This window comes from Gorilla gorilla, chromosome 3 (genome assembly GCF_029281585.2).
Source record: "Gorilla gorilla gorilla isolate KB3781 chromosome 3, NHGRI_mGorGor1-v2.1_pri, whole genome shotgun sequence".
NCBI classification, from domain to species: Eukaryota; Metazoa; Chordata; class Mammalia; order Primates; family Hominidae; genus Gorilla; species Gorilla gorilla.
This window is the reverse complement of record NC_073227.2, coordinates 97,978,640-98,003,226: the sequence shown is the minus strand read 5'-3', so window position 1 is coordinate 98,003,226 and position 24,587 is coordinate 97,978,640. Positions and strand designations below refer to the sequence as shown.

The 24,587-nt window shown below is 35.4% G+C and overlaps 1 protein-coding gene across 5 annotated transcripts in view; it reads left to right on the top strand.

Annotated features, from left to right (window-relative positions):
• Positions 1 to 24,322, top strand: part of CNOT6L (CCR4-NOT transcription complex subunit 6 like) — a 106,553-nt gene extending 82,231 nt beyond the window's left edge. For all 5 annotated transcript variants that reach the window (XM_019025912.4, XM_031010373.3, XM_031010372.3 and 2 more), the window contains exons 9-12: positions 6,221 to 6,372; positions 8,671 to 8,898; positions 11,364 to 11,566; positions 17,096 to 24,322. In XM_019025912.4, the coding sequence (XP_018881457.1) occupies positions 6,221 to 6,372; positions 8,671 to 8,898; positions 11,364 to 11,566; positions 17,096 to 17,308 (796 nt within the window). In that variant the 3' untranslated portion in view covers positions 17,309 to 24,322. The remainder of the gene's footprint in view (positions 1 to 6,220; positions 6,373 to 8,670; positions 8,899 to 11,363; positions 11,567 to 17,095) is intronic.
• The last annotated feature ends 265 nt before the right edge of the window (positions 24,323 to 24,587 follow it).

Sequence of the window (24,587 nt, the reverse complement as noted above, 5' to 3'; positions counted from 1 at the left end):
TGTGGATGCACTTTCAGTGGTTAAAAGAGCTGTACAGTCTGGGCATGGTGTTTCACCCCTATAATGGCAGCACTTTGGGAGTCTGAGGCGGGTAGATCACAAGGTCAGGAGTTAAGTCCAGCCTGGCCAAGATGGTGAAAACCTGTCTCTACTAAAAATAGAAAAATTAGCTGGGCTTGGTGGTGGGCGCCTGTAACCCAGCTACTCGGGAGGCTGAGGCAGAGAATTGCTTGAACCCGGGAGGCAGAGGTTGCAGTGAGCCAAGATCGTGCCGTTGCACTCCAGCCTGGGTGACAGAGCAAGACTCCATCTCAAAAAAAAAAAAAAAAAAAAAAAGCGGTACAAATATAGGATGTTATTTATCTACTTCCTTATTTAACCTGGTCTCTCAGCTTACCTTTTCCAATTAGTTACCTTCTGGCACTCCCATGATTACTTAAAGGGACCAAGAACACATTTTATAGCATTTTATACTGAATATATTAAGAACTTCTATTTGGTTTGGTTTTAACAGTGTTGGGATGTGATCCAGAAAGGGTCAGAGTTAACTTTTTGTGATTATACTATTGTCTTGACTGTGTATTACATTGTCCCTTTTTACTTGTAAATGAATTCAGGGATGGAATATTACTTAAATCCTGTAGATTGCTTTAGTTTCTCATAGTTGGCAGTCACTGTCCTCTGTCTAGCATTACTTAATTACATCAGAGCCCACAAAGTTATTTTTAGACTACAAGTTGGTAAGAAATTGAGTTATGTCTTTATTTGAAGGACTGCTCTGGACGTGTTCTTTTTGCACACGAAACATCCAACCTAATAATAATTCTCAAATCATATAAGGGGATTTTTTGGTCATAGCAGTCTTTATTATATTAATATATGTTCTTTCTTTTATCCATTTGACCTTTCGTCTAGTTTTCTTTTTTTCAAAAATGTGAATATACAGAAGAATTCTTAGAATAAAATATCATCAGGAATAATGCTTTTAGCATCTGTATACCAGTCACAGAGTATGAATAGTAAACTAATGTATCGAAAGAGACAAGTTTAAGATTTTCCGTATTACCAAGGCTGTATGGCTTGGAACAATGATTGGAAAGTAACTATAAACCAATATGTCTAATTGAGAAGAAACATCTAATAATAGAAAGAATGGCAGAAAACCTCTATATTTCAAAATGCTACCTGTATGGAAATCTGTGAAACAGGAAGTAGATGCAGAATAGAGTGCATTTGGTTTGTATGGGAAGGGAATGCAAGAAGTAGCATTGTTAAGGTAGTAGGGATAGAATATGGGTAATTATATCTTACTATATTGTAAATTTATTACAGTTATAAACAAGGAAATAAGATAAATTGTAGAAGATTACAGCCATCAGCACTAATGCTAGAAATCTCATTCTTTTAAAAACAGAATATCTGAGAAAGTCTTAAAGTTCAAGAAACATATCAACACTCTTATTTACTAGAAAGAAGGAACTTCATTTGGTTCAACTAGTTTTCAACTCTCTCTTTGGTTTTTCAACCCTTGGTGAAGCTGAAGTGATAAAACTTGAGTGAGAATGTGTGCTCTAGAGTTTCTCAGTGGCAGTGGAAGGGAGTGTTAGTTATAATGACATATGCATCCTGTTTAGGAAGACTAGTTTTGCTTTTCTGGACTTTTGAAACCACGACAGTAAAAAGAAGATACCTTTAAAAGGTTGAGAAGTTTTAAAAGTCAAAAGTATGGCAGTATATACCAATGAGAAATAAAGTTGGAAGGATAGTTGCAAGCATCTGATAACCCAGTAGTTGCTCAAGATTTATGTTTAAATAATTGTTATTTAAATGAAGGAAGATCAATAACTAATCATGTATTTTTAAAAAAGTTTTATGAACCTATGATCATTACCAAGAAACTTAAGAAAAAGAAAAGGCTGGGTGAAAGTGCTAAGGCAGTGAGGAGGATATTTTAACTAACATTATGCACTGTAAATAACAAGGAAGGAATGGACCCACTGCAGACTGTATAATCAGTAATTGACGATCAACAAAAAACAGCTCTATACAATTTATGTTTTGCTTTCATGATTTCTATTGAGAAGAATTTTCCTCAAAGTAGAAACACTAAGACCAGGTAAAGAGGAGAATGGCAAACCAAGAAGGTGAGATTGGTAAGCCAAGAGAGTCACTAAACTGCACTAACTAGTTAGGTTTTCAAATGAAGATAATTATATCTTATGGTATTAAAGATCTTACAGAAGTGTGGTTAGAGAACTGGCAAAGGTAATCTGTTATAAATATTGGAGTAGAGAAAAAAATTCTAGGATTTGGGGGATGGATGAACTATCAAACTTTTCAAAAAGACAGACTTGCCCAGCCTCAGTTTTCTTCATCTTTGTAATGGCAGTAGTAATACCTCCTGCTGCAATGTGGGTTCTCGGAGATAACCGAAAGAAGACTTGGAGATAGTTTGGTGTTCAGGAGTTTATTAGAAATCAACACCTGTGGAAAGGGGAGGAAGCAGAATTGGACATACGGAGAAAAGTGAAGTGTTGCAGGCCTGACTGCCTCAGGTGACTCAGCAGGGAGCTTTAGAGCTTATATGGCCTGTGAGAGTTAAACCACAAGGGGCCACATCCCTGGACTTTGAACTTTTGCTTTTGATTTCTAATTGGATGGTGGTGCTCCTAGAAGTATGTGACCATAAGTAGGCAGCTTTCTGCAACTGAAGCAATCCCTGATGAGGAATCCGAGCAGTATATCTCCATGTGCAAATTTTAGGACTAACATATATGAAGTACTTAACACAAATCTTGAGACTGGATAGATCGTCAATAATGGTAGCTCTCATTATTTTTTTTATTATTCTGTCCTATTGAGAAATTTAATTATTTTGAGAGAAGAGAATGCATGCTCATAACATTTATAAATGTCCAAAAGCTGGCAGGGATATTTAATCTGTTAGAAAAATAGATCCAATAGAAAAATAGAATTATATCCTGTAAATTTGTGCATCTATCTTACATATCTGTAAAAAATTAAAAATTAAATAGGATGAAGTTTCAGAGCACTTAATATCCGAATAGGTGAACTAATGAGCAGAAGTTCATGAAGTGATACTTAACTGAGGTAAAGATTGCTGCTCTTAGATTATTAATGGAAGGAATAAAAAGAGGGAGGGACAAGAATCAGCTGAGACCACAGAAAAATATATGTAGCAATGTTCATTACGGCATTAGTTAAAATATGTAAGAAGTAACTTAAATGTCCAACACAGGTTAAATAAATTATGGTGAATCTGTAGAGTGGACTATAATCCAGTCATCAAAATTGATTTGGAAGAATATTAAATGTTATAGGAAATGTCCCTGATAGAATAGTATTGTTCTAATTGCGTAAAAATATGTGTGTGTATGTGTGTAGAGAAAAGTCTGGGGAAATATATTAACTTTTAAATGGAGGTATTGGGTTATAAGTGACTTAGTTTTCTTTGTTCTCATATCTCTACAATAAACATTTAATGTATCATTTTTTCCATGTTTTTGTTTTGAAGTACCTATAAATGCAGGACTGACAAGACCTGGTTTAAGAGCAAAAAGATCAAAACATTTCAGATATATGTTAGTTCCTGTTTGGCTTACAATATGGCTTTCCCCAAAGTGAAGTTTTAGTCTTTATTAACGAAAATACAGTTAACAAATGAAGAAGGCTGTAGTTCAGTTATGCCCAGTTATAGGTACTGCACCTTTGGGTAAACTTGAGTTGTTCAAATGAACTTTTCAAAAAGACAGACCCAGTTGTCAGTTCAATTTAAATTTGTTGAGCAAATTTAAACAAATTGTTCAGATGAACAACATCACACATCATGTAAGTAACTGATCGTTTCTTTTCCGGAGAAGACATAGAGGGTGGGAGAGCATTGACATCTATTGTCAGATATTTAAAGTGGTGTCATTTGGAAGAGAAATTAGATTTAATGTATATTCTTGAACAGATCTAGATCTAGTTTTAATGGAAAAAATGGGAGAAGAATACAGGAAAGCAAATTTTAGTTAAGATATTTCTTTTAATTAGAGTCCTATGCTCCCCTGCCCCTACGCCCCAAAGAATGACCTAGCTTTGGTAGAAGTAAAATTATTCCAGTTATAAAAATATTATAATTAACAGGATTTTTAAGACTTTTGTACAGAATCCTAGGTTCCTGTAAGTATACCATAGAAGTTCTGTGAATATTTAGAAGATATCTCAAAAATTAAATGTGAATAATTGAACTGTAATTTGAAAATAACATGTTCACTCACGTGTTTCAAATACAAGTTTTAACATTTTGGAAATCATTAACGTGTTCGTAAAGTACTGCTTAGTTAACTTGTTTTTGGTGCAGACCTCTGAATCAAATTTCTTCATGCCTGCTTCTTTTTTCTGAGTATAGGGCCAGTTATTTACCATTTATAGCTGCGTGAATCAGGATTTTTAATAATACTCTGTAACCAAAACAAAATACAAAAATTGGACACTGAGACTGATATAAAACTATATCATCTCTGTCCTCTGATTTCAAATTTTTATATTCATCAAAATAGGTTGCTTGTTTTCAGTGGTTGATTTATTCTAACATAATGCTGCTTTTATCTGTTTTATCTGTGGGAATCTCACCAGAAACTGTAAAAGGTATTCCACAGCTTAAAATTGTTTGAAGAAATCTGATATGGACAATGGTCAATCCTGTCTATAGGACACATTTTGAAACTGCTCACTCCTCTTGATTTCTCTTGCCTTTGTTCAAGCCACCATCATTTCTCTTTCAGACAACCTCACAAACTTTCTAATCTGCTTCCCAGTTATCAGTTCTTTAATTGAGCAGCTAAGTGATCTTAAAAAATATAAATCAAATGACACCATGTCCTGGCTTAGAACTTTTATCTCTCCTCTTCAGCATCATTTCATACCCTTCCATTCTTTTCTAACACATAAACTTGCAGTGCTTTTTGCTGTCTCAGGACCTTTCACATTTTCTACCTGGGATACTCTTAACCCCATTCTTCACCTTGGTAACTTTCATCTGTCATATTTAAGCTTATAGATTACCTCTTTAGAGGGTAGAAACTATAGTCACTTTAAGCACTCTGGGTTAGAAATAGGCACATAAACTGACCCTTTACACTTGTCAGTCCAGCTGACACGTTCAGAATTGGAGGAGGGAAGGGAATATTGCTTCATTTAGTGCAGCATCCTGTGGCATAGTAAGTCAATATTTTTGAAGAAACAGAAACTAGCTTCTGTTTTCAAAGCTTGAAGGAAAGTGAGGAGGGGATCTGTTACAAGACTAAATATTTAGTCTTCTCTCCACTGAACACCTAGTGCAAGTAATGTATTTAGTAGGTTTTGATTACTTATAAATATTTCACAAATTAATAAAGTTTGACTGAAAAAGGTTAAATGACTTCACCAACATCCCACTGCAATTAAATGTCAGCACTAAACCAATTCTATTAAATCCTACAACTCTACAATGCTTAATAATTTGGCATTAATGAAGGAAAGAAAATATTATTAGTGCAGAAGCTGTAATCACAGAGAGTCATTTCTTCATCTTGCAGAATCTGTTTCTCAGAATACTTATACCCCATTGCAACTTTCTAGTAAAAGTCAGATGGAAAAATCAGTTACTCTTTAGCTGAGATAAAGGTGTGCCCCTGCATTTTGTTGACAAATATGTTGATGTGGTAGAAATAAAACTACAAACAGGGTAGGTGGATTGTATTCTTTTTATCTTTTTCTCATTAACTTAGTTGAGATTGTGTGCACCTTTAAATACCAGAAAATTCTAGCAGTAGCTTAAACAAATGAGGGAAGGGTGATTTTCTCACACAAGAAGTCCAGAAATAGGCAGTCCAGAACTGGTTCAGCTGCTTCCCCATTTTTAGAAGGTTGGCTTTTGCCTTCCTGCTTCTTATTTCATGGTCACAAGATGGTTATTATTTCTCCGAGCACTAGCTGTAAGGGGCAAGGTATAAAAGCATGAAGGGATATATATGCTGTCTTTGTTAGGTGGGGCCTCTGAGAAACTTTTTACAATAATCAGACTTCTTGTGTCTTAGCGGCCAGAACTGTATCACATGGTCACTTGCAGCTAGAAAATGACAAGGGAGACAATGCATGTCATGTTTCTTTCATTTAATATCTTTCAGCATGATAGTCTAGGTACCTAAAATTATTATAATAATGTACCTTTTAGATTTACATTGGTGCAGAAGCATACAGTGGAATTTAACCAAGTGGCGATGGCTAATTCAGATGGATCCGAAGCTATGCTGAACAGAGTGATGACAAAAGATAACATTGGTGTCGCTGTGGTATTAGAGGTCCACAAAGAACTATTTGGAGCAGGTGAGTGCAATGTAAAATATTCTTACTAAAAATAAACACCATCCCAAGTTTTTCCATCTCAAAACAAGTGAAGAGAATTTTGCCATTATTTATTGCAAAGTTATTTTCTTTTGAGGAAAGTTAAGGGAGATGGGCAGGAAAATAGCACCATTGTGTAAAGCGTCATATATTTGTTGGGATATTTTGTGCTCTCTATCACAGTCTTTTTTACTTACCAGATAATCTATGTAAAGTCTTTTTTAATATGCCATTAATCCCAAACAGTTCTTTTAAATAGGGAATATTTTGGTTAGGCTGAATTTAGAAATTATGATGACTTGGCCCTCTTTTTGAATCATATTTTTAGCTTGAGTGTGATTCTTTTGTCTTTAAGGTTAAGGACTTGGCACATTTCCTCTAGTTTCTTTGTTATATCTCAGTCATTGTCAGGGTAAGAGCAGGATCTTTTATCTACATGGTACTTTCTTTAGCATTTTAGATTATTTATAGCTTCCTTCAGAGTCAGAAACTCATTATGTACTTTATACACAGACCTTTTTTATCCTTCCTACTGTCTGCCTTTGAGCATTTCACTGTTTACTAGTACATTTTAAGCAAGAAAGGAGTGAGACCACATCAGGGCTTTTTTTCCCCTGTACTTTTTGTAGAGGAAAAGATTATTTTGGCCTAGAGTATTGATTTGAATTATTCAGACCATGCATATGTGTCAAACCTTCTTTTCTCACCATACTTCAATTTATTCATTATCAAAGGTAATCTTTGATACGAAATTTTGGACTTTTTACTTTTCTTAGCCCCTCCGTTTTTATTTACCTTTATGTCCTTTACAATCTTATTCTTCCCAAAGTTTGGTACTTTTTTTTCTGATATTGTGGAGAATATCTTTTGGAGTTTTACTCCTCTTTTAATTTGCAGAAGAGTAATTCTAAATAGTAGAGACTTTTACGTTCTGAAATACATATCTCTTGTACTCATAGAAGGGGAATTTAGTAATATAGTGCTTATGGCTCTTTGAAGGGGAAAATTTTTAATATTGTGAATACTTAATCTATAGCTAAAAGTGACACTATAAAACTAGGAAAAGAAGATCGCTTAGAAGATTTGGCTACAGACATTTATGATCAAATTGCTTTTAAGGTGACTATGTCAGATATAACAGATACTTCAGTTTCTTATTTTCTCAACATTGAAGATAATTATAGCTTGGTGAGACTGGAAAGAAACTTTAACAAACTAGTAGACTTAGAAAATTAGGTCTTTTCCCCCAAAGCTTATATTCCAATAGAAAAATTTGAGACACTTCTATAGAAATTATAAAAGAAAAATTGTATGTTTACGGATAGTCCAATGGTTTAAAGGTATGTAAAGTAAAAAGTGAGAGATCCCTCATGTCATTCGTACTCTAGATATAGCTCTTGTTGATTTCTCTATAGAGTTAACTAACATACAGAATGTGAGTATATGTATTAATAGTTTTATATCTTGAATATTTTATGGACATCTGTCAGTAAATGTTAACTATGTTTAATTTTCAAAAATCTTAATGTATTCCATCTACCATTTGGAAAGTACTATGTTAATGTTTATTTTAACAGAATTAAAAAACATAGAATTATAGGAATAAAAAAAAACCTTAGAGATATTCTAGTTGAATATTTCACTTCCCAAAAGAATCTGGTTAAATTACTGACCCAAGACTACATAAAATAATTAGTAAGAAAGCCAAGTCTAAAACCCACGTGTCCAGACTTTTATAGCACACTACTCTCTAATTCTGATTTTAAAAATAGTGTTATTTCGGTATATGGTGTGAATTTGTTCAGGTAGCAGATGACTTTCTTATTTTATCTTATATAGGTTAATATAATTTACTGCCTTTACTACTGACCTATCACAGTTGTGCTGTGTTGTGCTTGGGAAATGCAAGGTGAATGAGTACTAGACAGTAGTAAGAATTTAAATTGAGGTTTAGGTAACTCAACTGAAAACCTGCCTTACTACATTATTGTGCTATTTGAATGACAGATATTTAAAGGGCTATACCAAATTTGTGGGCCAGATTTAGCCCATGGGCTACAGTTTGCCAACTTGATCTAGGAGAGTAATTCCCATAGTAGGATTACCAGAATCTCAGCCCTTTAGCTTCTAAGAATTACTTTATGAGATAAAAGGGAAGTTATAAATTCATGGAAAAGAGTAAAGAAGTAGCTGTGGATCATATTGAGAAAACCTGAGGATGCCACATTTCTTCAAACATAAAGCATAACTTTGTCTTCTTTTTGTAATGTTTACATTTAGGTATGAAGCCTATTCATGCTGCAGACAAACAGCTGCTTATAGTGGCAAATGCCCACATGCATTGGGACCCAGAGTATTCTGATGTGAAGCTCATCCAGACCATGATGTTTGTCTCAGAGGTTAAAAACATTCTGGAGAAAGCCTCTAGTAGGCCTGGCAGCCCAACTGCAGATCCTAATTCCATCCCGCTGGTGCTATGTGCAGATCTTAACTCATTGCCAGATTCAGGTATTTATAACATCATTTCCTCACTGCTTTCAATTTCACTTTTACTCTTGGTTCAAAGGCCAGCTAGCTCCTAAATTTTGAGTAGATAAATTAAGGAATGTATCATAAGAATTCCATGGATGGGACACAAGGTAATAGAAGAGAGTTTAATAAAGAAGCTATTACCAAAGGTGTTGCCTGGTTTAAGGGAAACAAAGCAATAAATGATGCAGTACTCTGCCACTAGGGGATTTAGTAATAGATCTCTTTACCACTCCTCTACCTAAAAGGGAAAGTGGTGGGAGCTGTCTGTCATTAGAACTTGGAAAAAATACAGTTGTAGGAAAGGGCCACATAATAGGAGTGATGGCTTTGAATTGCATGAAGCGGTCAATCCCTGGCAAACCAAAAAGAAGGGAGCCAGGGAAATATATATTCTTACCTCACTCTGCTTCTGTCCTTTCATCTCCTGCTAGGCTGCCCATTGATCAAATCCAACCAAAAGCTAGAGCGGGGAGGGATTTGCAGTTGATGCAATAAAGATCAGCTGCCTGAGGCACAGAGTGTACTGCAGAAGGGTGATCTGAAGGGGCAGCCAGAAAATATTCATTACGTCTAGCTCTGTAGTTTAATAATGTTAGCAACTTTTAAGTGAATTCATTAAATGATATTTAGATAATGTTAGTAGTTACAGAAGAATGATCAAAATTATCCTAGGGCTTCATATTACTTCTTGAGCTCCACTAAACTACTTTATGTCTGAACTTTTATCATTTTACTTTTTATAAAAATCATTTCTGCATTTTAGGTATCAAATGGAAAACATTAGACTATTACTCTTTTGCCAATACCAAAGCATATGCTAAATTTTGTATATTATCACTGCTAGGCTATTTTAAGTTATTTAAAGTAAGTAACAATAAGGTTACTATAAGATAACCTAAATGCCTACACTTGGAATATTAAAAAAAAGTCACTGAACTTGAAAACATCTTTTTCTTCTTAGCAAATAATGCTGAAATCATTGTTTATAAATGTTTGTCTTTAACCCCTAGCCTAATTGGCACTTTAACCACATGCTCCTTTCTTAATCCTTTCTTAAGCTGAATTACTCTCAAGTGCAAGTTTTTCTCCCATTGTATTTGATTTGTTAAAACCAGTTAGTTGTCATTTGGCAACACAACATAGTGAAATGACTTTGGTACCAGACTGTCATGGTTGGATCCTGATTTTGCTACTTATGAACTATGCAATCTGTGACTAAGTTCCTCATTTTTCCTTTTTTTTTTTTTTTTTTGAGACAGAGTTGTGCTCTTGTTGCCAAGGTTGGAGTGCAGTGGTGCAGTCCTGACTCACTGCAACCTCTGCCTCCCGGGTTCAAGCAATTCTCCTGCCTCAGCCTCCCAGTAGCTGGAATTACAGGTGCATGCCACCATGCCCAGCTAATTTTTGTATTTTTAGTAGAGACAGGCTTTCACCATGTTGGCCAGGCTGGTCTCGAACTCCTGACCTCAGGTGATCCGCCCACCTCGGCCTCTCAAAGTGTTGGGAGTTTTACAGGCGTGAGCCACCGCACCCAGCCTAGTTCTTCATTTTTAACAAGGGGGGAATCATGTTATCTACTTCACAGAATTGTGAGATTTACATGAATAAAGCACTTAGAACAGTGCCTGGCATGTAGCAAATACTAGACAAATGATAGTGCCTTCTGAGCTATTTACAATACTGATATTGTGCTTATCACACATTCATTATATCTTACTATCAATCCTTATTACAAATAGAAAGATGACTCTAACAGTGCACTAATCATCATAAGGGTTTTGATACTGTTTTCATGTTTGCTAATTCAGTGGAAGCAGTGCACTTTTCTGAATGCTATTCTTCTCTTCAGCCTTGTATTTTTAGCCAAGTGGTATACTTCTGGCATATAATATGCTTTATAGTGTCAGACTGAGAAAACTCACTCTAGCCCAAAATAATGATATTGTCTAGCTGACATTAGACATTGGAATGTTGAAGATGCAAAATCTGTTTTTGTTGTAAACGATTTTTATTAATATGCTCTACTTATATATTCGCAAAGTTGTTGATTGCTTAGAATGGGGAAATACTAAAGAGATAGTGGTTTGGAATAATTTCCCAAAAACATTTAGGGTTAATACCTTCCTGGTGAATGCCATCCTAGGTCCTGGAAATCATCTTTAGCCTGAAAAACCACTAAGAAAACTAAGGATATCTTTGAGTGTTCCTGATATATTTTGTTCTGAAATAGGCAGACATCCTTTGATTCATTTGATTGACTCATATGAAATGGCTGGTATTTGATTTTTTATTTTTAAACAACAACAAAAGGCAGTTTTATATGGCTCAACCTAAGAAGACCACTCTGAGCCTGGTGGATTAACCTGGTAACAAGTCTTGGCTGTGAAGCCTTGTGTAAGGTCTAAATGCTAAATGGAAGTGTCTCTTCTTTATTCTACCAGGTGTTGTGGAATACTTAAGCAATGGAGGAGTAGCTGACAACCATAAAGACTTCAAGGAACTAAGGTACAATGAGTGTCTTATGAACTTCAGCTGCAATGGAAAGAATGGAAGCTCAGAAGGGAGAATCACACATGGCTTCCAACTTAAGAGCGCCTATGAAAATAACTTGATGCCTTACACCAATTACACCTTTGATTTCAAAGTGAGTGGCAGCCTTTGGGCAGGTGTAGAAATTATTTCAGATACAAGCATGTAACAAAAAAGGTGTAAATTCTTTATGATTAATTGTATAATCAGGAATTTTTAGATTCTTAAAATGTCTAGGCTAAGTATGCACCTAAATATAAGTAGGTTTATTGGGTTTTGTGGCTATTGTTGTCTTAAATTCTTCTTGCTCTCTTGCTTGTTTAGATTCCAAATAATATAATAACAAAAACTTCTAAAATGCTCACTAGGTACCAGGCACTGGTCAAAGCACTTTGTATATATCAATATAGTTAACTCTCACCTGCTCAAACCATCCCTAACTTTCAGCAGTAACCTCCCTCCCCCAGCCGCCCGCCCCCTACAGAAAAGCACCGAATATAGCAAAACTCACTCTGAATGAATTTATATAGTATTTTCTCAAGATTTTCTTTCTACTTTCCATTGATATCTTAGTATCTTTAAATTTTTCAGGTTATTTTTGGCTATGGGGTTAGAGAAGGTTGTACTTTGGTTCTACTTTATATCTGTGTATTTATACTAATATATTCCTAGGCAGTGGGACACTCTAAAAGGAAAAGACATTTTTTGACAAATATGAAAAAAAATGGAAAGGCTGATTGTACAGGATCAGCTATTCTTTAGAAAGACAGATTGTGGTGGCTTTATGTAATCTCTTTCCCAGTGCTAGTTTTCTGATCACTCTGTGTACCTGTAGCTCTGCTATTATACCTCTCTTTGACTTTCTGGCATTTCAGGCATCTATAGTAGAATCTTATACTATCTGGAAAAATCCAAGTGTTAGACAGGGGTTTGGTATAAGAAGCCTAGAGGAAATTTAATAAAATACCAAAGGAAATTTACAAATGGCCTCCCTTATATCTCCAATAACCTTTTTCTATTTTTGTGTGGGTTAGCTCCTTTCCAAGAAACAAATAGGAGGAGGAAGAAAAGAAATTCGTGTGTTGTTACTAATCAGCTTTCATAATCATGAAGTGAAAAAAAATTGCTTAGAAATTGAATCTAATTTAGTATTTTTGCTATTAGAAAAGATAATTCAATCCAGCGATAGTTCATTTTGTTCCAGCCACTTGTATGTAGTGATGTGCTGGTAAATATTTAATAATGAGCTTTTTGGGAAAAAGCTCTGATTTGTGGTGTTTGCCAATCTCTGTGGTTTAAGTACTTCTGTAGCAGAATCCTATCTTCCAACATGATACCATTGAACACAGAGTTGGGAAGAGGTGCTAAGAAAGCTAGCACTAGCTGACTCTAGCACATCATTGCTTTTATGTAAGCTTAAAGGAATACCTTTTAATGATACACAGTTTACCACAGCTTAAATCCTATCCTTGTAACTATAGTGATATATATCTGCCAGCATAACCCAGAAAACCTGTGATAAAGTTCCCGAAAATAAGTGTTTAGTAATTCTGCAACTATTATTATTGTTCAGGTATGTGTGTAGGTAAAAAGAAAAAATTTTATTCTATTTCACATAGCCCCCCCCACTTTTTTTTTTTGAGATAGGGTCTCAGTTTGTCACCCAGGCTGGAGTGCAGTGGCAAGATTTTTGCTCACTGCAGCCTGAAACTCCTGTGCTCAAGACGTCCTCCTACCTCTGCCTCCCAGGTAGCGAGGACTACAGGCACACACCACCATGACCAGCTAATTTTTTGTATTTTTAATACAGACGGGGTTTTGCCATGTTGCCCATGCTGGTCTCAAACTCCTGGGTTCAAGCCATCTGCCTGCCTCAGCCTCCCAAAGTGCTGGGATCACAGGTGTGAGCCACCGTACCCAGCCTAGATTTTTTTTTTTTTTTTGAGACAGGGTCTCGCTCTGTCACCTAGAGTGGCACAATCATGACTCACTGCAGCTTCACCCTCCTGGGCTCAAGCAATCCTCCCACCTCAGCCTGTTGAGTAGCTGGGACTACAGGTGTGTGCCACCATGCCTGGCTAATTTTTGTATTTTTGAGGGGTTTTTTTTTGGTAGAGACGGGGTTTCACCATGTTGCCCAGGCTGGTCTTGGGCTAATTTTTGCATATTTGAGGGTTTTTTTTTTTTTTTGGTAGAGACAGGGTTTCACCACGTTGCCCAGGCTGGTCTTGAACTCCTGGGCTCAAGCAATCCGTCCACCTCAGCTTCCCAAAGTACTGGGATTACAGGTGTGAGCCACTGTACCCAGCCTAGACTTTTTTAAAGCTTACTTCTTCCTTGTCTGTAAATAAAAATCAGAGAAACACAATTTGGGACATTAATCCACCTTCCTCAGTCATCTGAATTGGTTTAAAATTATTTACTGACAGTCCTTCAAAAGCTCTTACATGTGTTAATAATTGAATCAAAAATCCTATTGAGCCATTTACATTGTTCAAATAAGTATGGCTAAAGAACTAGAAATGCCTGGCTCAGAGGGTGTTTGATGTTTGGATGTATAAGATAGAATCAGAGAGAAGGATAAAGGTATAAGTTGGTGGGAGAGATTAATATATGGGAAGATAAATAGGCTGGCTGGATAGATAGATGGGATGAGACGATAGAATAGTATTTCAAGGAAGGATGGCTAGAGACTAAGGGCACACCTGAGTAGAGAGAATTGAGCTCTTAGTCCAAGTAACAGAAAATGAACTTTTCAGTTTTATACATATATTTTACATAGTTAATGCTATCCCAGTATTGAAAGCAATCAGTAAAAAAGGGTAGGTAACATCAAATATAAAATGCCATGTGATCAGCATCGAATGCAGATCCAATTGTATTAGTGAGGGGCCATTGTATCAGTGAGGTGTTAAATTTTGTTTGCTTAGCTTAGTATTTGTTTACTTTCTTCGTCCTTGAACAAGATAAAAATGTAGAAAAGAGGTATTTAGAGCTCAGATTCATTTAATTGCAAACTGATTTGGAATGAACTGAAGGGTAAACAATTAGAAGAATTACTCCTTTTTCAACATTACTTTCAGACCAGGTAAGTTTAATAAACAGCTTAATTCAAACCTACTACTGCTGCTCCTCACCCCACGTTTATCCTCTAATCTGAGGGTGTGCCCAAATCATTTAATAAAAAAAAGGAAGGGCAGCTTTTATTTTATAGCAAATAGTAAACTTTTCTGTTACATTATGAAATTGTAATTTTCTGGCATTCTTTTAAAAAAGCTTAGCATAGTGGTAACAGACTATTAATATTTTCGTTGTGTTTTGACTTTTTGTTCAAATACAGTTCTATAGACTTATACAATAATAGTCTTTACTAATATAAACAGTGCATTTTCCCACATTATTAGTATTAAATCTTTTAAAAAAGAAACTGACTCAAAAGGGTTAAAAATCATTAGTCTATAACCTTTTTTGTGCATATGATCAAAGTTAGGGATCCTCCTCATAGATGCATATGTACAAATATGTTGGGTGAATTCACAGACATAACCTGGCTGAGAGTTTTGATAAGAGTTTTTACTCTGGATATTTCAAACCATGAAAATAGTTACAAGTGATGCATTCAATTAAAAGCGTCTTACTTCCTGGAGTGTTTAACTTTTTCTTGGGGCCTACGTTTGCAAAGAACTCTTAGCAGTTGATGTGCATGACGGCACTCTAATAAGGTTGTAAGATATAGGAGGGTTTGTCGCCCAGGCTGGAGTGCAGTGGCGTGTTCTAAGTACACTGCAACCTCTGCCTCCCAGGTTAAAGCAATTCTCGTGCCTTGACCTCCCTAGGAGCTGGGACTACAGGTGCACACTCCCAGACCCAGCCATTTTTTTTGTATTTTTAGTAGAGAGGAGGTTTCATCATGTTGGCCAGGCTGGTAATTAACTCCTGGCCTCAAGTGATCTGCCCGCCTTGGCCTCTGAAAGTGCTGGGATTACAGGCATCAGGCATGAGCCACTGTGCCCAGCCCTATAGGAGATTCTGTTCAACATAAGTAATTGAGATTATTTCATGTGTTTTATTTTAGAATTGAAGCAGAAAGTTGTCTCATAAGGAGAAGTAAAACTACCGTGATCCTTGTTAACTCATTTTCTAAAATATCACTGTAAAACTAGGCATTATAACCAAAATGAAGGGATAATACCTTATGATCCTATCATTTTTTTGACTGTTTAAACTTGGAGTCCCCTGGACTCATGTAAATTCCTTAATATGTGGTAAAGTAAGGTTGGATAAGGGCTTCTTTTTTTTTTTCTTTTCTTTTATTATTATTTTTTAAGAGACAGAGTCTTGCTGTCAGCCAGACTGGAAAGCAGTGGGACAATTATAAGTAGCCTGAAACTCCTGGCCTCAAGTGAGCCTCCTGCCTCAGCCTTCCGAGTAGCTGGGACTATAGGTGCCTGCTGCTACACCTGGCTAATGTTTAAATTTTTCGTAAAATCCTGGGTCTCATTATGTTTACCAGGCTGGTCTTGAAATCCTGGACTTAAGCCATCCTCTTGCCCCCACTTCCCAAAGGGCTGGGATTACAAGCATGAGACACTGCACCTGAATCTTGTCTCTTAGAAGAGGAACAGTTTTGGTGTTTTGATATTGGTCAAATGAAAATCAACAAACTGAAATGATTGTGTCCAAAATCTCACAATAAAAAAATTTTTCATTAAAAGTTTTTATTTTTTAAGTAGCCCATTTCATTATAATACCATTTAAAGTATTGGCTGGAACTCATGTATAGTATTTGTAAATAGGTTTTTACAGGTGTAGAAATATTTCTCCCTACTTGGGCTCAGGCTATCTTGATATGAATAGGAACTAGATAGGAAGAAATTTGATTTTGCTGTCTTGCATACACAACCTGGGATAATAAAAGCCCCCTGGTTTTAGACTTACTGATCAGACAAATCCAGTCATCTAGCTCTGAGAGATAAAACTGCTATGTATGGCTTCCTGCTGAATGATTTTTGCTGAGTTGTCTTTATGTAGCAAGGAAATCCAGAATTTACACATATTCCAGTATTTGTGAAAATGAGTATTTTAAATTAAGAATAGAATAGTTAACTGTGTAGTGTTTTGTATGTATGTAGCAAATCTGGGAAAGCTAGACTAGGATTAGCAAATCCATAAACATGGTTTACTACAGCTTCAGTCAGGTGTGTTTGGATATCTTGATATGCAAATAATTGAAAATAATACCGTTAACTATGTATGTGCTTATATAAATATTCTTATTTTCTACTTATTATAGCCAGTAGGATTAGTACAGGCTCCATTATATTTATACTGATATGTTGGATTTCACTAAACCAAGCAGGCCAATTCTAAAGATGACTAGACATAATTTAATGTGTTTAGCTTCTCAAATTATCACTTACACACAAATGGAAGGATTTATAATTCCAATAGCATGCTGTGTTTCCCTATTGAGCCACCTTTATTTCATGTAATACCCATTGAATATTTGAGCCTTATTTGACCCACTATCAAGACAACAGGTACCAGAAGAAAGGGTACTCAGTTTTTTGGTTTTTATAAATTATGGATTCTTCTTTATATATCTTGAATTTTTCTTTTTTTCCTATCCCCAATCTCTTTCCAGGGCGTGATTGACTACATTTTCTATTCCAAGACTCATATGAACGTGCTTGGTGTCCTGGGGCCTTTAGATCCTCAATGGCTGGTTGAGAACAACATCACTGGGTGTCCACACCCTCACATCCCTTCAGACCACTTCTCACTGTTAACACAACTTGAACTCCACCCTCCACTCCTGCCTCTTGTCAATGGTGTTCACTTGCCTAATCGGAGGTAGTGGAGTACTGCCCCGCCAAGACGGGGATCTGTTGCTATGGACCTGTACAGTTGTAAATCAAAGTATGTAGGAGTGAAGTATGGCCATCCTTAAGCTGCTTCTTCAGGTTTCTTTCATTATGTGTTTGCTGTAAGACTTTGTACATTTTTGTGCATATTGGTATCATTTGGCAGTAGGGCTGGAACCAAGGTATTACTCTCTTTACAAAATTTTAATTTAACATGTTTTTAAATTGGACCTTCTTTATATTGTATTAACAGCCAGCATTCAAAATTGATAAATTACCAATTTGAGGCCCAACAACAGTGTATTTGTTTTTCCAAAACAAATACTTTCTTTTGAATGGTTTCAGTGAGCCAACCATTTTATAAAAGGCAATTTTTAAAAACTATAAATACAGTATTTTAAACTGAATGATGATATGCCTTCCAGGGAAAACCTTGAATTTTTCCTTTATAACTGACTTTTGGATTCCCAAGTCATTTGCACATTAACAGAGTACTTAAATTTACTTGTTCAGTACATAAACTATGATATAGCCTCTATACATGGTAAGAAAATTTGAAAAATTAAAGATGGTTGCACAGTATGCTTTCATAATCCAGCATGTAACACCACATGACAATTTGTTGGCCAAATGCTCGTTTGGAGTTTTTTTGAGGAATCACTTTGGTTTTTTTGTCCTTTATGTATAGCCTTGTTGGAAGTATTAATTCTAAGCCTGTCTCTCAAGTTTATTTATAGAGAAAGAGTAAGTAATCTGTATTGCCACATACCTTGAAAATAGAATGTGGTACGTTTAGGATGCCCACGGAATGAATTTTTCCTTATTCCAATTCAACCTTCTGTCTGGTTGTGCCAGGAAAACAGATGTTATATGACCTATATCATTTTTGCCATTATAGTCAAATGTTAAAAGAAGAAAAAAGTCTGCTGAATAAAAAGGCCTTGATCAAAGTTTCAGATGGGGAAAATCATACAGATATTTTATGTGTTTCCAACATAGATTATGTGGCTGTTGGTTTCTTGAGATGACAGTGCAAAGGATTTGGGAGAGAGAACAAATTTGGGGCAGTAGTTGAAAACGTTGGGTCATTTTCCTGACTCTAGCTGCCAAATGGCCATCATATGCTTTTAATCTTTGTTTCAGTTGTCTGTCAGGGTTGAATTAAGAAGCTACTGGTTTATTCCCAATTGTTGATGCCTTTAGGTATGTTGGAATCTTTTTTTTGCCTAGGAGGGGCCAGTTGAAAATCTGTGACTCAAGAGGCAGTGAACAGAATACTGTTTTCTGGGGAAAAATTGGTTGGCTACTTGATGTTAATTATGGCACAGTAACAGGAAAAGGTTGTGTCTGTGTTTTTAAGTTTTTCTTTATTCTGCTTTTTTGCTGCTATAAGAGTTTTCTGAAATTTATATTTTAAACTTTTCATGCACTTTACTGTTTCTAGTCTCAAAATGTGATATTTTTATTAAACAAGAAATTTTCCATTATGTGAATGAAATTTTAAAAGACAATAGCCTATATTTGTGTCTCACTAATATATAAAGTACAGGTCAAATTTAAATTATTTAATTAGTTTTAAATATACACAATTTGTCTCCTCTTTCAAACCTGACATCTTCGGCTGTTTTATTAGTCTTAAATGATGCATTTACTTTGGTCATTTTATGCTAATTTCTTCCATAGTAAATTAATCAGGCTATATAAGGTAATATTTCCCCAGAGGGTAATTTTAGTGGGACGAGGGTGGTGGGATGATGTCATATCATACATGGGATTGCATCAGAAGGGTTCTGTAAAGCCTGAACTCCCTTTTAAAAGTGCCTAGTGATAGAGGCGTTGTTTGTCATCTATTATAATTGGAATGTCATTGTAGTTCAGTGAATTTTGATGTAAATAAAATATCTTTTAAAAATGTTAAAGTACCAGGATAAACAAACAAAAAGAAACAACCCTTAAGATGACAGATTTTCCTCAACATGCAGGTTTCCCTTCTTATATACCTCAAGTATCCAACATCTAGCCATGCAAATTGATTACCTGAAGCATAGTACTGGAAAGTAGAATAGCATGAAAAACTTAATTTTGTGGACATTACCTTTTTTTGTAATCAGCTACTGTATGTTTTATTTTAGATCTTTTGTTTTGGGTGGGTTTTCTGCTCTGGAGGTATATGCACTAACAAAACATTTTCCTCCTTTCATATACGCATGTTAATTAGCAATGTGAGCAATATTTCCTACCATACTTCACTCCCAATATTTTTTGAGATGTTTGTATAAAATGGAATTTAAAGTTCACTTATGATTGTATATGAACCACAGAGGAGCCCATTTATTAATAAAAAACTTTTTTAATAGTTAAATGTAGAGGGAAAAAATAAAAAAAAATGGGAAACATTGTAAACAGCTTAAGTTTATTTTGTGTATGATCGAGGCACTCTGTTGCAGGAAGGTGTGTAATTGGGTTCTCTCTGCTTCAAATGCGCTCTTTCAAACCATTCATTATCCTGTGTATTTTTAATGTGGTTTTAGTAAATGTTGGTAGTAGCTCTGTTGAAGTAGGTAATTGTGTTATGTTTTGGGTGGTACACACTTGGGGCATGGTAACCCAAATTTCATGTGCACGGTTTCCCTTTAGCCCACTGCCCAAATTTCACATACCCTTCACCCTTTGTTCCCTTTGTAAAAGGAGTGGTATCTGTTTTGAGCTGCCAATTCAGATGATCAGAAATGCTGCTTTCCTCAGCATTGTCTTGTTAAACCGCATGCCATTTGGAACTTTGGCAGTGAGAAGCCAAAAGGAAGAGGTGAATGACATATATATATATATTCAATGAAAGTAAAATATATATGCTCATATACTTTCTAGTTATCAGAATGAGTTAAGCTTTATGCCATTGGGCTGCTGCATATTTTAATCAGAAGATAAAATCTGGGCATTTTTAGAATGTGATACATGTTTTTTTAAAACTGTTAAATATTATTTCCATATTTGTCTAAGAACTGGAATGTTCTTTAAATTTACTAAAACAGTATTGTTTGAGGAAGAGAAAACTGTACTGTTTGCCATTATTACAGTCATACAAGTGCATGTCAAGTCACCCACTCTCTCAGGCATCAGTATCCACCTCATAGCTTTACACATTTTGATGGGGAATATTGCAGCATCCTCAGGCCTGACATCTGGGAAAGGCTCAGATCCACCTACTGCTCCTTGCTCGTTGATTTTGTTTTAAAATATTGTGCCTGGTGTCAACTTTTAAGCAACAGCACTGCCTAAAAGCAAGCAGAGAACAGAATCCCAGCACCATTCTATAGGCAACTTTTTAGAATTCAGATATAGTAAATCTGTTCCAGATTTATGATGTTTTATGTAAAAAAAATTTTGTATAATAACATAGCTGAATATTTTTGTTTCATTTCTTTGATGTAAGGCGTGTGAACATTCGTTTGAATATCACATGTTGAAGTCAGGTATGGCACAATGGGTTCTGAGACCAGCTTTTCCTCCCCTCCCATTTGCCTTGTTCCAAGCTCTTTCTTTTCAAATTACTTTTCTGATATTCATAGGCAGGTATTTAATTTTACTAATTAGCATCCTGTGTGAATGTATTAAAGAAGCCACTGTGTTTTAGTGTAGTTGGCAAAAATATAAAAGTTGTTTCTTATTTGCCCCTATTTTTTTTGGTGTCTTAAAGTTATATATTAAATCACAGAGAAGCAAGGGAGAAAGTTGAAAGATATCTAAGGCTCATATCACTTGTGATTCTATGGTAGATTATATTAGAATTGAGGATGTGGCACATTAAAACTGGAACATGGGCAAATATAGTGTTCCATTTTAAAATTCTAAGTTTATATTGTTAAATGGGTGAAAGTTTAAGTTTGTATTTGCATTTCCAAGCGTTTCTAAAAATCACTAATGCCATCTATACTTTTAGTATGAAACAGCAGAGTATAGAAAGCACAGGGAAGAATAGGCTAAATACATTCTTTGAAGAACCAGAGGCATATAACTATATCATTATGTCATTCCTAATACATGGCTAGATTTTTCTAATGATAAAATTGACTGTGTCCCAATGCTTATTTGATTCTAAGCTTTTTTATTCTGTTTCTGAGATATTTTAATAGCTTTGCAAAATATGCTGACCAGTTTTTGGAAAATAATGGTTTTTATAGCAAGCAAAGACTTTATGGCACATTTTCAAAATAGCACTCATACATACTTACATTTTGACAGAAATGTGAATTCTCACATTGATAAGATATTCTTTTTCCCACCTGCCCTACCCTTTAAAAAAGGTCACTTTTCTAATGTGTAGTAGATTCATTTACGCCTTTCCCTTTGAGTCATACCGTGTTTGGAGAACTGTGTGAATTGTAGGTAGAGAAATTAACTAGGGAAGCCAGAAACTTGAACTAAAGTTTTAAATTTGTAGGCAGATGAGAACTTTTATACTATGGTTGCTTTGGGCGATTCTAATTTTGTAATAGCATCATGATCACCAAAATTAATTCAAACATTTTAGTACATCTTTAATCTGTCTTATTTACCAAAGTTCTAATCTGTTTAAGAACAGGATGCCAAGAGCATCTTTCATTTTATAGAATGATATGCTCACCTTTATAAGTGTCACCTAAAAGCTTGAGGGTGAAAAAGAAGCAGCCCATATATCTAAACTACAGGATGTCTTGAACAAGATTTACAGAAAGAAAGAAAAAAGCAGTTCTTTCCAGGAAGGTGGTAAGGAAGAGCATGCATATTTCTTGTTTTAACCAAATACCTTTTTTATGTAAATGTCTCTATTAAACCCCAGGTCCTACACCAGGAAATAGGGTGATAACCAGGAAAATACCAAGCTTTAACCCAGTTGGCAGTTCCTTGTGGCATACATTTGGTTAGACTTGGGTTTTTCTTGGAACCAAAGGAAAATAAGCATGTTGAGTTCTTCGTTCAACAGACATGACATTGAAGTAATGGAATATTTTTTAAGTAAAATAGTTTTCACTTTCAAAGCCTATGACATAACGACATTTGTGCTTATTAATTGTTAATTTTTATGGTACATTGTATAAACTGAGTAGCATTGAACTGCATTTTAGAAGTATGTCATCAGAAACAAATCACATTATGAAAAGGATATACAAATGCCAAGTGATATGACTCTTTTGGCATGGTGGTAGCATGGTCCATTCAGCTTTCAGAATCTTTCGGAGGCTCTAGTTTGGTGCCTAGTACTAGTTATTTTTGTTAGAACAATCTCAAAATTTAGATAATTTTCCAGTTGTATGTCTGTCACTTTTAACTCTAAAGCGTAAGAATCATGGTAACCCTCTTCAGAAGTGGTCCTTTCTTGCTCATTTCAGTTTCGTATTAATTTCAAATCACTGATGTATTGTCTTTCAAGCTATCAATTGTTATATGTACCAATTTAATTTAGTTTGTAGTTATCTGAAGTCACAAAATTGGTTCAGCATTGATGTCAAACAATGGCTTTGCTTCTTACCAAACAGACTTAGTATCCTGCTGCTTGTTTCAATCTTGATGCAGTAAGTGATGCAGTATCTGGGTTTGTATTTACTTAGAAAGTGTACTGTCCTTTCTCTGTGCTTAACTTGCTAAAAATATATTCCCTTACCTGTGAAATTCCTGAGCGGTGCTCTGCCAACTTTTCAAGGGGAGGGATTTGGATGGCTGTGTTACTGCACACTGGATCTGGAATTGTTCAGGGTTATGAGTGACAAATTTCTTAAACACCAGCAGCACTGAGATGTGCACTATGGGCATTCGTACAGTTGTCCAAATGCAAACAACTTTTTCATCTTGGAGAAGCTGAGATACAGAGTTCAATAGAACTACTTGGAATATTTTGAGAAGGTTGAATGTTTCATCTTTGGCTTTGTTGTCTCTGGAGTGGGGAAGTATGGAGGGCTTTTTTTTTTTTTTTTTTTTTAAAGAGAGTGTGTATGTACTTTTTCTCTCTATAAGGGCCAGGGTGTTGGTCAAATTCACCATGGATTAATTTATATCTTCTGTTGTGATTTTTTTCAACTATATAACAAGTGCCAACTAATTGTCCATGGGACAATCTACTTTTCCACTCAGTTTATCGTTTTGAGTAGGGAAAGGTTCATTTATTTTCATTACCTGGCATTAAGTTAAAGAATTCATTATTTTGCATATATTTGAGTCATTCTGTGGCCTATAAAGTGTTTTTGTAACTATCTAATTCTAATGGTTGCAAAGCAAAGCACATGACTGTAAAACCAAGCAAGGTGTTTTAGTAACTTTTTCCCTGAATACTTGGTAGTTTCCATTGATACTATTCCAAAACAAATTCTGCTGTTTTAGGTTGTATATTTACTTTGCTTTTGTTCTAAGAAAAAGCCAAGGACTAAATCAACTTGTTATTGTGTTTCAGTAATCAGTTTAAAATCTAAGATTTTTTTTTTAAATTAGACTATTTAATGAAGTGCCATGTAATTGTAGCTTGCTAGTGTTTAATGTTTAATAGACTGGTTCTGTAGGTGTTTTAACCATTTAACACTCTCTGCCATCCCTGGAGAAAGTGGTTCTACTCTTACTGAACACATTCTCTGACAAAATCACCAGCTGCTTTATTTTTCTATTTATTACAGTTAAACAGTTGATGAGGTCTGAATCTTGACCAAAACTGCTCAGCTGAGATGTTTTTCACAATAGACACTGTACAAAGTGTGCGTGCAAAAGGACACGGTTGGTAGTATTTTTTCATTAATGTGAACATTGACTAAAAAAAAGCAGTCCTGCCTTTTAAATCTTGTGGCAGCTCAGAAGGGAGGTGCTTAAGAACCTTAACTACTATGTCAGATAACAAAATATTTTTTTCCATTTTGGAGATTGGTTACTGCTCACACATGATGTATAGGGCTAAATATATGCTTGTTTCCTTGCACCTGTGTACTTCCCCTCTCTCCCTCCCTTTCCTTCCCCTGTAGGCAATAAATGGCCATTTTGCAACTGCATACCTTTGTCTTGGTTTTTGACTCTTTATTTGTGCAGTATAAACCTCTGCTTTTAGGTTGATACGTTTTAGGTTGATGCTTTTAGGTCTTCTAAAGTGAAGTAGGGAGCCAAGATAATTCAGGGCAAAATACATAATTACAAATTCATGCTACATTTTTTTTTCTGGTGAAAACTACATTACTAAGTACATTGTTTAAAAAAAATTCTGAAGCTAGTTATATGACTTGCTTTGCCCGAAGAAACCAGTGGAAAGGGATATATGTC